Source organism: Pleurodeles waltl, chromosome 1_2, assembly GCF_031143425.1.
Source record: "Pleurodeles waltl isolate 20211129_DDA chromosome 1_2, aPleWal1.hap1.20221129, whole genome shotgun sequence".
Lineage (NCBI taxonomy): Eukaryota > Metazoa > Chordata > Amphibia > Caudata > Salamandridae > Pleurodeles > Pleurodeles waltl.
The window spans coordinates 1,287,353,516-1,287,366,249 of NC_090437.1; the positions used below are offsets into that span (position 1 = coordinate 1,287,353,516).

The following is a 12,734-nucleotide window of genomic DNA, read 5'->3' on the forward strand; positions in this document are numbered from 1 at the left end:
TATACTCACAAACAGGCCAAAAGTGGGGGTAACAAGGCTAGAAAGAGGCTACCTTCCTACAGGTAGTAAGATGTGCAATACTATCCATCTAAAATAGATTGTTTTATTGTGTGTAAACATGTATTTAAAGGACAATAATTTACAAATGGCGATCCAATTGTCTTGACAATTTTGCCTCATCTAGGTAGAATTTAAAAACCCTTTTCACATTCATCAGATGAAGAGCTCTTTCCGTTGAAGTTGAAGAATTTTGGAAAAAAGCTTGTTAAACTAATTGTCTAGTTGGCATAAAATCTGAGACCATTTTTGGGAGAATACCGGAATGAGTTTTCATGAGAATTCTGTCCTTATGGAAGGCAGTGGAAGGTTTCTGGGAATATAAGGCTTGAATTTTACACTCTTCCGCTGAGGTGGTGGATACTGAGACTGCAGCCTTCCAAGTAACATGTTAAAAGGAAACTTTATGAATCTGCTCATAACTTTGAAAGTAATAACATTTAGTTACCAAGGAGGGGAAAGAAATGTATGTGGTTCTGAATACTATCTAAATAACCTTTAATCATAGGAATTCTAAAGAAAAAGATTTGTGAACAAAATGTCCTATCTTGGCAATGGTCTTTAGATGTAACTTGAATGGATGGAAATTGTAGGCCAGATCTTGCTGGATGAAACCGTTAAGGAATCGCCACTTCTTCTGGTATCTGGAGGCACCATAGTTGTTCTAAATGCAGAACCTCTTCGGGCTGAGAGCGAATAATGATCTTGTGGAAGGATGTTTGGTCTCTCGGGGGATAACCATACAATTTTGTGGCAAGTTCAGATTTCCAGAGCGTAAGAATTAGAAGCCAGCTTGCTACATTCACCTATGTAAGGCTTTGATGCACATACATGATCCCCGAACTAGGACTTGAGATACTGTCTGCACAGCAGCCTCCACTGTGGTCGCTCTGATAGATGTAGTAGGTCTGTAAACAACACTGCTGTGACCATTCTGGTCTATCGGGATCATCCTCGCCTTTGACTGATACTGCTTGATCGGACCACTTGCCATCAGTGGAATGCAAGGAAACGTGTACAGATAATTCTTCAACCATTCTATCTGTCGGTCATCCCTGTTTGCACCTGACTTGTAATATCTGGTATAACCTGTGCATTTTCTGTCTCCTGCGACCGCAAGCAGATCTTTTGTGGAGAGCCCCAGTCTTGGAAGAAATTTTGCAGGACGACTTAGTTGAGGATCCAGTTGTGGAACAACTGACTGAGAATGTATACTTCGGTATCTTGAATTCCTGGCAAGTAAACAGCAGTGATGTGCAATGCTTTTGCTGTTAACTATTTCAAGATCACTTGTTATTCCAGGGACTGAGGCCTGGAATGAAATCCTACTTGTTTACTTAACAGATTACTGTTGTACTGTTGACCGAACAAGAACAGAGTCGTCATAAAGGAAGGAAAAATCTGCTTCAGAGCTGTTGGACTGCTCTCAGCTCATGAATGTTGAGATATGTCCAGGTACCTTGAGCCTTTAGATGACCCATGTGTGCTACCTATCCCAGGAGAGACCGCTGTAATTTTTGTTGGAGCTGAAGATCCTAATGGAAGGGAATCCTCAGTATTTTTTTGTTGTTGTTGTTGTTATATCACCTTGTTAATGAGTGGTTTGCTGACGGCAGCAGCCCCAGCCTTTTCTTCTAGCTGCTTGGGAACAGAATCCACTGTCCCCAAGACAGTGGTGTAGGGGCTTCATTTGGGTCTTGCATGAAAAAAACACTTAAATGTAGGAAGCCATTGATCCTAGGAGAGAATATTTGTTGTGTTGTCTGATGAGGTCTTCATAACCAACTGCTACACTTTGAAATGGTAGAGGATAGTCTCTTCTCCAAATGACAAACATTTGCAACCTGAGAATTTAAGATTGCACCCAGATGGTGTTTCTTTTGAACCGGTGTGACCATCGACCTTTCCCAGCTGACTTGAAGACCCAGTTGGACCGGGTGTTACAGCATAATTAAATGTTTCAGAATGTCTACTGATAATGGCAACTTTACTAGTGAGTTGTCTAAATGGGGATAGAGAAAGATGCTCTGCCTCCTCAAATATACTGCGATGACTACTATACTCTTTGTGAATCTTCGAAAAGTAAGCTTAATCACATGATAGAACTTTGTAATGTAAATGGTTGTTGCCTACTATTAAGAATATATATATAGGAATTTCTGATGCGTCATTATTATGTGGCTGTGAAAATAGGCATCCTGAAGTTATATTGCACACATCCAGTCCCCGTGATGTCATTGAGGGTAATTCCAGTTTAATCCCAGCATACTGAATGTGTTATCTATTCATACATTTCCTCAGTCTGAGGTTGAAAAGAGGTATGAACTGTTATTTTCGATCATCCTTTAAACCCAGAAAAGAACTAGAAAAAAAGCCCTGCTCCTTTTTAGTGACTGTGAACCTCCTTCACTGTATGCTGCTGTTGTAAGATGTTTACTGCCATGTCCTGATTACTAAGTTTTTTTTTTAATGATATTTTTCTTTTCTCACACTTATTCCAAAGTGCCCAGTCTGCAGTTTATATTTGTGGTTTGTCCTGAAGTTATTTTCTTGCAACTTCATACATATGTTTACAGAAAAATTAGTTGAAAAGAAAAACTTTCCTAACATAAGCTATTCATTCTAATTTTATTTTCATGTATAATTTCTCAGGTACAAATACTTGGAGAATCTTGCGTACAAATGGGGCCTTGGTACAGGGAGGTTATGGCCACAGCAGTGTTTATGATCCGAAAACAAGAGCCATCTACATTCATGGAGGTTACAAGGCTTTCAGTGCCAATAAATATAGACTGGCAGATGACCTGTACAAATATGAAATTGCTACTCGGATGTGGTAGGTGCCTCTCTTCTTATTGTGCATCATGAAGTACTTCAGGTGACCTTTTAAAAAATAATGCAATATGTAAAACCCCACATAAACAATCCTACCCATCTGTTGACTTCAGATGTCAGTTATTTTTTTTTAATGTTTGAGCATACAAACAGGTTTAATAACAATGTGTGTCGGTGGCTAGAGATAATTTTCTGCTGCCTTCATGCCACAAGATTAAAAGGGCTTATCAACAGATCTTTCCTGTTGGTTGTATATAAATCTCCTACTGCTACAAAGGTAGATGTTATAGTCAAAATACAGACTGAACCGCACTAAAGACTGGAACTTACAGGTAGACAATTAAAACTTAAATTTGATTAGCTTCTCAAAATATACCCTTCAGTAGCTACGTTAATGTTTATCCTTCCCTGTGCACATTTCATTCTGGTAGCAGATATGTTTGATACCATGTGTGGCTGTAGATACACATGCTCTGCATACTTCCGCCATCTAGTGTTGGGTCCAGAAGGTTGCAAGTTGTTCTTGTTAAAGTCTTTCAAGTCACCAGGTAGAAGGACTCCTCCTTCTCCTCCTCTTGCTTGCAATGCACATGGGTATAGACTCCATTTTTAGATTGCTTTCTTCCGCCGCTGGACGCGGTTGTGTTCGCTCGAAGCTCCAGATCAAGACTGTTTTAGGCTTCTTCCATTCAGGAAAATTCTCTACAACCGTCGGTATTGTTCACCGAGCACGATACGCTAGCCCTTTGTGTTCCGGGACCAAAGGAATGTTATACGGTTTGAAGTTTTTTTGATCGAGGCCCTTCATGGTGCCATTTTCTCCGTCCCACATTTCAGAGAATGAAATCCTAGTGGAATGGACGCCTTTCTGTTTCTGTCCAAAATGTTAATCCAAATTTCTGTGGACCAATCAACATTAGGTCTTCAACCTCTGCCTGTCAGGGGAACATAAAGAAGACAACAATGAAGCTTGCCAGTCTTTCCGGTTGAAAAAGACTCTGAGGTAGTGCCCGTTTGTAGGAAGTTGGCTCTGTATGTGCTATTTCAAAGTAAGGAATAGCATACACAGAGTCCAAGGGTTCCCCTTAGAGGTAAAATAGTGGTAAAAATAGATAATACTAATGCTCTATTTTGTGGTAGTGTGGTCGAGCAGTAGGCTTATCCAAGGAGTAGTGTTAAGCATTTGTTGTACATACACATAGACAATAAATGAGGTACACACACTCAGAGACAAATCCAGCCAATAGGTTTTGTTATAGAAAAATATATTTTCTTAGTTTATTTTAAGAACCACAGGTTCAAATTTAACATGTAATATCTTGTTTGAAAGGTATTGCAGGTAAGTACATTAGGAACTTTGAATCATTTCAATTGCATGTATACTTTTCAAGTTATTCACAAATAGCTATTTTAAAAGTGGACACTTAGTGCAATTTTCACAGTTCCTAGGGGAGGTAAGTTGTTGTTAGTTTTACCAGGTAAGTAAGACACTTACAGGGTTCAGTTCTTGGTCCAAGGTAGCCCACCGTTGGGGGTTCAGAGCAACCCCAAAGTTACCACACCAGCAGCTCAGGGCCGGTCAGGTGCAGAGTTCAAAGTGGTGCCCAAAACACATAGGCTTCAATGGAGAAGGGGGTGCCCCGGTTCCAGTCTGCCAGCAGGTAAGTACCCGCGTCTTCGGAGGGCAGGCCAGGGGGGGGACACAAGTTAGCACAAAAAGTACACCCTCAGCAGCACGGGGGCGGCCGGGTGCAGTGTAGAAACAAGCGTCGGGTTTTCAATGTTAGTCTATGAGAGATCAACGGATCTCTTCAGCGCTGCAGGCAGGCAAGGGGGGGCTTCCTCGGGGAAACCTCCACTTGGGCAAGGGAGAGGGACTCCTGGGGGTCACTTCTGCAGTGAAAGTCCGGTCCTTCAGGTCCTGGGGGCTGCGGGTGCAGGGTCTTTTCCAGGCGTCGGGACTTAGGTTTCAGAGAGTCGCGGTCAGGGGAAGCCTCGGGATTCCCTCTGCAGGCGGCGCTGTGGGGGCTCAGGGGGGACAGGTTTTGGTACTCACAGTCGTAGAGTAGTCCGGGGGTCCTCCCTGAGGTGTTGGTTCTCCACCAGCCGAGTCGGGGTCGCCGGGTGCAGTGTTGCAAGTCTCACGCTTCTTGCGGGGAGATTGCAGGGTCTTTAAAGCTGCTCCTTGAAACAAAGTTGCAGTCTTTTTGGAGCAGGTCCGCTGTCCTCGGGAGTTTCTTGTCTTTTTCGAAGCAGGGCAGTCCTCAGAGGATTCAGAGGTCGCTGGTCCCTTGGAAGGCGTTGCTGGAGCAGAGTTCTTTGGAAGGCAGGAGACAGGCCGGTGAGTTTCTGGAGCCAAGGCAGTTGTTGTCTTCTGGTCTTCCTCTGCAGGGGTTTTCAGCTAGGCAGTCCTTCTTCTTGTAGTTGCAGGAATCTAATTTTCTAGGGTTCAGGGTAGCCCTTAAATACTAAATTTAAGGGCGTGTTTAGGTCTGGGGGGGTTAGTAGCCAATGGCTACTAGCCCTGAGGGTGGGTACACCCTCTTTGTGCCTCCTCCCAAGGGGAGGGGGTCACAATCCTAACCCTATTGGGGGAATCCTCCATCTGCAAGATGGAGGATTTCTAAAAGTCAGAGTCACCTCAGCTCAGGACACCTTAGGGGCTGTCCTGACTGGCCAGTGACTCCTCCTTGTTGCTTTCTTTGTTCCCTCCAGCCTTGCCGCCAAAAGTGGGGGCCGTGGCCAGAGGGGGCGGGCAACTCCACTAAGCTGGAGTGCCCTGCTGGGCTGTGACAAAGGGGTGAGCCTTTGAGGCTCACCGCCAGGTGTCACAGTTCCTGCCTGGGGGAGGTGTTAGCATCTCCACCCAGTGCAGGCTTTGTTACTGGCCTCAGAGTGACAAAGGCACTCTCCCCATGGGGCCAGCAACATGTCTCTAGTGTGGCAGGCTGCTGGAACTAGTCAGCCTACACAGACAGTCGGTTAAGTTTCAGGGGGCACCTCTAAGGTGCCCTCTGGGGTGTATTTTGCAATAAAATGTACACTGGCATCAGTGTGCATTTATTGTGCTGAGAAGTTTGATACCAAACTTCCCAGTTTTCAGTGTAGCCTTTATGGTGCTGTGGAGTTCGTGTTTGACAAACTCCCAGACCATATACTCTTATGGCTACCCTGCACTTACAATGTCTAAGGTTTTGTTTAGACACTGTAGGGGTACCATGCTCATGCACTGGTACCCTCACCTATGGTATAGTGCACCCTGCCTTAGGGCTGTAAGGCCTGCTAGAGGGTTGACTCACCTATACTTGCATAGCCAGTGAGAGGCTGGCATGGCACCCTGAGGGGAGTGCCATGTCGATTTACTCATTTTGTTCTCACTAGCACACACAAGCGGGCAAGCAGTGTGTCTGTGCTGAGTGAGAGGTCTCCAGGGTGGCATAAGACATGCTGCAGCCCTTAGAGACCTTCCTTGGCATCAGGGCCCTTGGTACTAGAAGTACCAGTTACAAGGGACTTATCTGGATGCCAGGGTCTGCCAATTGTGGATACAATGGTACATTTTAGGTGAAAGAACACTGGTGCTGGGGCCTGGTTAGCAGGGTCCCAGCACACTTCTCAGTCAAGTCAGCATCAGTATCAGGCAAAAAGTGGGGGGTAACTGCAACAGGGAGCCATTTCTTTACACCGTTGCTGAGAAATGCAGAGGCAAGAGGTCAAGGAAACAATTTTCCGACTTCACAACACCATGTCGGACACTGAACAAGAGCAGGAACTTCACTAAGCTTCATCTGCTGAAAAGGAGGCTTTTTTTCAATCAAGATTCAGATGCCGAAATGACTCGAGATGCCGGAAATCCCTCCAGGTCAACAAACGGAGAGTAAAACTCCCTGTGCTCGGACCAAAAAACTCGCAAGTATGGAAGCAAAGGCTATCAAGCTGTCAATCCCCCTGGGCCATCGCAGGCATCAAAAAACGTTATCTGATGCACCGCCTTCCGGCTCTGCATCGAAATACAATCAAAAGATAGCCACTTCTACTCTAAACCTTTGGCACCAAAATCCTCCACTTCCAAATTGGTACTGACTGTTATGTCTCGGCTCTGACAACTTCAGCACTGAAAATCAGGAGTGCTTCAGCCCCCCAAAAATTCGACTTCATACAGTTTCGGAGTCGAAAACATCACCTGAGCCAGTTCTTCAGAAAATAAAGGAACTGCTTCAAGCAAATCAGTCACAGCTCTCACATCCAACCTCAAACAGGAAGAGTTTTGGCCAAGGCTGTCGTTACTCCTACTAAACAGCTCACTTTTGAGGAGGTCTTCAACTGCTATGCCTCCAGTCAGACAGAGGAAGATGGACAAGGACTTGGGTGAGGCACAGCACTCCACCAGCACCACAGACTCCTTCTCCCCCACATTCTCAGGGTGACCCCTTGATAGCGCCCCACAGGGCTCACCTCACTCAGGACACAGGCCCTTGGTTGCAATAGGATTTGGGCACTGTAAGGAAATGCCTCCTTGGCATGGTTACCCCCTGACTTTTTGCCTTTGCTGATGCCAAGTTATGATTTGAAAGTGTGCTGAGGCCTGCTAACCAGGCCCCAGCACCAGTGTTCTTTCCCTAACCTGTACCTTTGGTTCCACAATTGGCACACCCTGGCATCCAGGTAAGTCCCTTGTAACTGGTACCTCTGGTACCAAGGGCCCTGATGCCAGGGAAGGTCTCTAAGGGCTGCAGCATGTCTTATGCCACCCTGGGGACCCCTCACTGCTTGCCAGCTTGTGTGTGCTATTGGGGATAAAATGACTAAGTCGACATGGCACTCCCCTCAGGTTGCCATGCCAACCTCACACTGCCTATAGGTATAGATAAGTCACCCCTCTAGCAGGTCTTACAGCCCTAAGGCAGGGTGCACTATACCATAGGTGAGGGCATAAGTGCATGAGCACTATGCCCCTACAGAGTCTAAGCAAAACCTTAGACATTGTAAGTGCATGGTAGCCATAAGAGTATATGGTCTGGGAGTCTGTCATGCATGAACTCCACAGCACCATAATGGCTACACTGAAAACTGTGAAGTTTGGTATCAAACTTCTCAGCACAATAAATGCACACTGATGCCAGTGTACATTTTACTGTAACATACACCCCATAGGGCACCTTAGAGGTGCCCCTGAAACCTTAACCGACTACCAGTGTGGGCTGACTAGTTTTAGCAGCCTGCCACACACCAGACATGTTGCTGACAACATGGGGAAAGTGCCTTTGTCACTCTGTGGCTAGTAACAAAGCCTGTACTGGGTGGAGGTGCTTTTCACCTCCCCCTGCAGGAACTGTAACACCTGGCGGTGAGCCTCAAAGGCTCACCCCCTTTGTTACAGCACCCCAGGGCACTCCAGCCAGTGGAGTTGCCAGCCCCCTTTTGGCGGCAAGGCCGGAGGAGATAATGAGAAAAACAAGGAGTCGTCACTGGCCAGTCAGGACAGCCCCTAAGGTGTCCTGAGCTGAGGTGACTCTGACTTTTAGAAATCCTCCATCTTGCAGATGGAGGATTCCCCCAATAGGATTAGGGATGTGCCCCTCTCCCCTCAGGGAGGAGGCACAAAGAGGGTGTAGCCACCCTCAGGGCTAGTAGCCACCCTCAGGGCTAGTAGCCATTGGCTACTAACCCCCCAGACCTAAACACACCCCTAAATAGAGTATTTAGGGCTCCCAGAACACAGCAAGAGAGATTCCTGCAACCTAAGACGAAGAAGGACTTCTGAGCTGAAAAACCTGCAGAGAAGACGGAGACACCAACTGCTTTGGCCCCAGCTCTACCGGCCTGTCTCCCCACTTCTAAAGACACTGCTCCAGTGACGCGTTCCACAGGGTCCAGCGACCTCTGAAGCCTCAGAGGACTACCCTGCATCTAGAAGGACCAAGAACTCCTGAGGACAGCGGCTCTGCTCCACAAAGACTGCAACTTTGCAACAAAGAAGCAACTTTGAAACAACACACGTTTCCCGCCGGAAGCGTGAGACTTGACACTCTGCACCCGACGCCCCCGGCTCGACTTGTGGAGAACAAACACCACAGGGAGGACTCCCCGGCGACTACGAGACCGTGAGTAGCCAGAGTTGATCCCCCTGATCCCCCACAGCGATGCCTGCAGAGGGAATCCCGAGGCTCCCCCTGACCGCGACTGCCTGCTTCAAAGACCCGACGCCTGGTAAAGACACTGCACCCGCAGCCCCCAGGACCTGAAGGATCCGACCTCCAGTGCAGGAGCGACCCCCAGGTGGCCCTCTCCCTTGCCCAGGTGGTGGCTACCCCGAGGAGACCCCCCGTAACCCCCCCCCCCTTGCCTGCATCGCTGAAGAGACCCCTTTGTCTCCCATTGAAACTTATTGCGAACCCGACTCCTGTTTGCACACTGCACCCGGCCGCCCCCGTGCCGCTGAGGGTGTACTTTTTGTGTTGACTTGTGTCCCACCCGGTGCCCTACAAAACCCCCATGGTCTGCCCTCTGAAGACGTGGGTACTTACCTGCTGGCAGACTGGAACCGGGGCACCCCCTTCTCCACTGAAGCCTATGTGTTTTGGGCACCACTTTGAACTCTGCACCTGACCGGCCCTGAGCTGCTGGTGTGGTAACTTTGGGGTTGCCCTGAACCCTCAACGGTGGGCTACCTTGGACCCAACTTTGAACCCTGTAGGTGGTTTACTTACCTGCAAAATTACCAAACACTTACCTCCCCCAGGAACTGTTGAAAATTGCCCTGTCTAGTTTTAAAATAGCTATTTGCCATTGGTGTGAAAACTGTATATGCTATTTTGCTAATTCAAAGTTCCTAAGTGAAATACCTTTCAGTTAAAGTATAGTTTGTAAATCTTGAACCTGTGGTTCTTAAAATAAACTAAGAAAATATATTTTTCTATACAAAAACCTATTGGCCTGGAATTGTCTCTGAGTGTGTGTTCCTCATTTATTGCCTGTGTGTGTACAATAAATGCTTAACACTACCTTCTGATAAGCCTACTGCTCGGCCACACTACCACAAAATAGAGCATTAGAATTATCTCTTTTTGACACTATCTTACCTCTAAGGGGAACCCTTGGACTCTGTGCACACTATTCCTTACTTTGAAATAGTGCATACAGAGCCAACTTCCTACAGGCACCTACACAGCTAAACCTTCCCCACCTGATGACTCAGCTTCTTGGGAGGTCGGCCACATACCATCAGGCACACCCCTCGATAAAGATCACATTTAGGCCGATTTTCTTTTTGAGACTTTTACCTCCTCACATAAGTCTACACACTATCTGCCCATGCGTAAAGCCATGTTAAGACATGTGGGGGATATTTTCCAAGACCCGGCTAGAGCACATATTTTTACTCCAACAGTGGAGGAAAAAATGCACAGCTTCTCCATCTGATCCAATTTACATCAATGGTCAAACACCTGCTGACTCTGTAGTTGTATCTGATGTCAGGAAAAGAGCCAATTCACAAGCTGCTCAGGATTCCCTACCTCTTGATGTAAGTTTGTTGATGCTTCGGGCAAACGTGTTGCTGCTCAGGCAGCAAATCATTGCCATATTGCCAACACACAAGGACTCCATGCGAGATATGACCGTGCCCACTGGGATAAAATGCAGCAGATGCTCCAATACCTCCCAGAGGAGCACAGGGAAAGTGTTTAGGAAATTGTTGATGAGGGGCAATTCATTTCAATCAATTCCATCCGTTGTACTGTAGACTGGGCTGATATAGCAGCAAGAAGCATAAACACAAGTGTCCTCTTACGCCGACATGCATGGTTATGCATTTCCAGTTTCAAACAGGAAGTACATCAAACAATTTTAAATGTACCATTTGACAAAGAGCACCTTTTTGGGCCACCATTAGATCAGACGTTCGAAAAAATGAAGAAAGATGAAGTGGCAAAATCCATGGGAGCGCTCTAACTCCCTGCCTCTCGTGGTGCTTTCCGTAGGCCCTGATTATAAAATGGCCACTAAGCCCCCACAGCAGAAACTTCACTGTCACCCAGTAAAGTTCAACCCCACGCATCCTCAGATGGAGGATTTTACAAGGGCTCATATAGAGGGAACAACTACAGAGGTAGAGGTAAAACGTCCTCCCCTCAAGCGCCTTCGTCTGCCTCTAGTCAGTGACTCACTCCATCTTCCCTCTGATTACCAGACACCTGGGTGCATCCGAGTGGCCAGGTCAGGTAGATGACATCACAGCCCCCTCCTGATAGGTGGTCACTCTGATAGATGACAAGTCCCCCTTCCTGGGCTACTTAGGGTCTCCCTCTTCGGTGGGTCTTTAGATTCGACATGCAAGATTTCAGCAGGACTCCTCTGCATCATTTACTTCATCTTCTGGCCTTTGGAGACTGCAACTGGACCCTCCAGGAACCGACAATCTGCAACTTGAGTGACTATATTCTGCAAAATTGTTTCTCCGGCTCCGTCCAGCAACTGCATCATTTCCCCGGCTCTGCATCCTCTGAGGGCGACAAGTGTTCAGCCTTCACAAGAAGTAAGAAGGAATCTCCCTTGTAGGGAAGGAGTCACTCCCCTGCATCTGCAGGCACCAACTGCAACGACAAACGACTGCGTGGATCTTCTCTTATCCTAGGCTGCGCGGATCTTGGATCATGGGTGGTGCGGAGTAGTCCTCTTAGTCCTCCCTTGCCAGCTGTCCAACTTTGGTGGAGGTAAGCCCTTGCCTTCCCACGCAGGATAGTACCCCTGTGTACCACGTCTCTTGCAGCTACCAAGGCATGTATGCATGTCCTTCAAGGGAACTTAAAGCTACGTGCAGCTCCAACACTCCTTCCTGTGACGCACAGCCCTCTGCGTGGTTCCCCTGTGGCGTGTGCTCCTTCTGCAACTTTTGTGTCCCCACCCTTTGGGTGCTGCCTCTGCACCTGTGGGCTCTCTGTGTCGCTGAAGGTCCCCTCTAACTCTCCCTCCTGGGTTGAGTCCACCTGGGCCTTGCTGGTCCCCAGCAGCACCACTTACCACCAAGCGCGATATTTGCCTTTGCCAAGGCTTGTTGGTTGAATTCCTGCACCGACACCGGACTGCAAGCTTCCTTCCAGCGTGGAACATCATATGCATCCCTCAGGAACTCTTCTCTGGCTCCAGGGCTGCAGTGCTGACCTTCATCACAGTCTACCAACTCCTGCAATTACAGCTGGGTGGGTAGTAGCACCTACTCCTCCTGGACGCCACTGTAACTCTTGAACTTTGTCCCCTCTCCCCACAGGTCTTCCACCAGAGGACACCACTTCTGGTTTATTGCAGTTTTGTCTGGGTGTTGTGTTTTCCTTCCTTTTGGGTGGTTTGGGGAAATTCTACTGATTTACTCCTTCCTTCCTGGTCGCTGTGGGGAGGGGGGGGGGGGGGGGGTGTTTGTGTTACTGTACTACTGTGATTTTTCTACTACTCCCAGCTTCCCTCTTCACATTCCACTTTCCTAGGTGGGGGGTCCTGTGTTTGCATACCATTTGTTTTTGTTTAATATATGGTTTGTGCTCCCTTTAGGGTCACTCTTGTCTAACTGCATTTGCACAGTTTTCTAACCTTTTCTATGCCAATTGCTGTTTACTAGTGTATATAATTAGTGCATTACTTACCTCCTGTTGGAGGGTTGCCCTTCTAGTACTTTGTGGTATTGTGTTACCAAGCGGCTTTATTTTTGTAACAGTCTTTTCTTTCATGTGTGTAAGTGCTGTGTGACTACAGTGGTTTTGCATGAGCTTTACTTATCTCCTGGATAAGCCTTGGCTACTCATCCACAGCTACCTCTAGAGAGCCTGGCTACTAGGCACTGCCTACAC

At 47.3% G+C, this 12,734-nt stretch overlaps 1 protein-coding gene across 2 annotated transcripts in view; it reads left to right on the top strand.

The window, feature by feature from the left end:
- Positions 1-12,734, top strand: part of ATRN (attractin) — a 670,776-nt gene that overhangs the window by 84,815 nt on the left and 573,227 nt on the right. For both annotated transcript variants that reach the window (XM_069205063.1, XM_069205055.1), the window contains exon 9: positions 2,710-2,893. In XM_069205063.1, the coding sequence (XP_069061164.1) occupies positions 2,710-2,893 (184 nt within the window). The remainder of the gene's footprint in view (positions 1-2,709; positions 2,894-12,734) is intronic.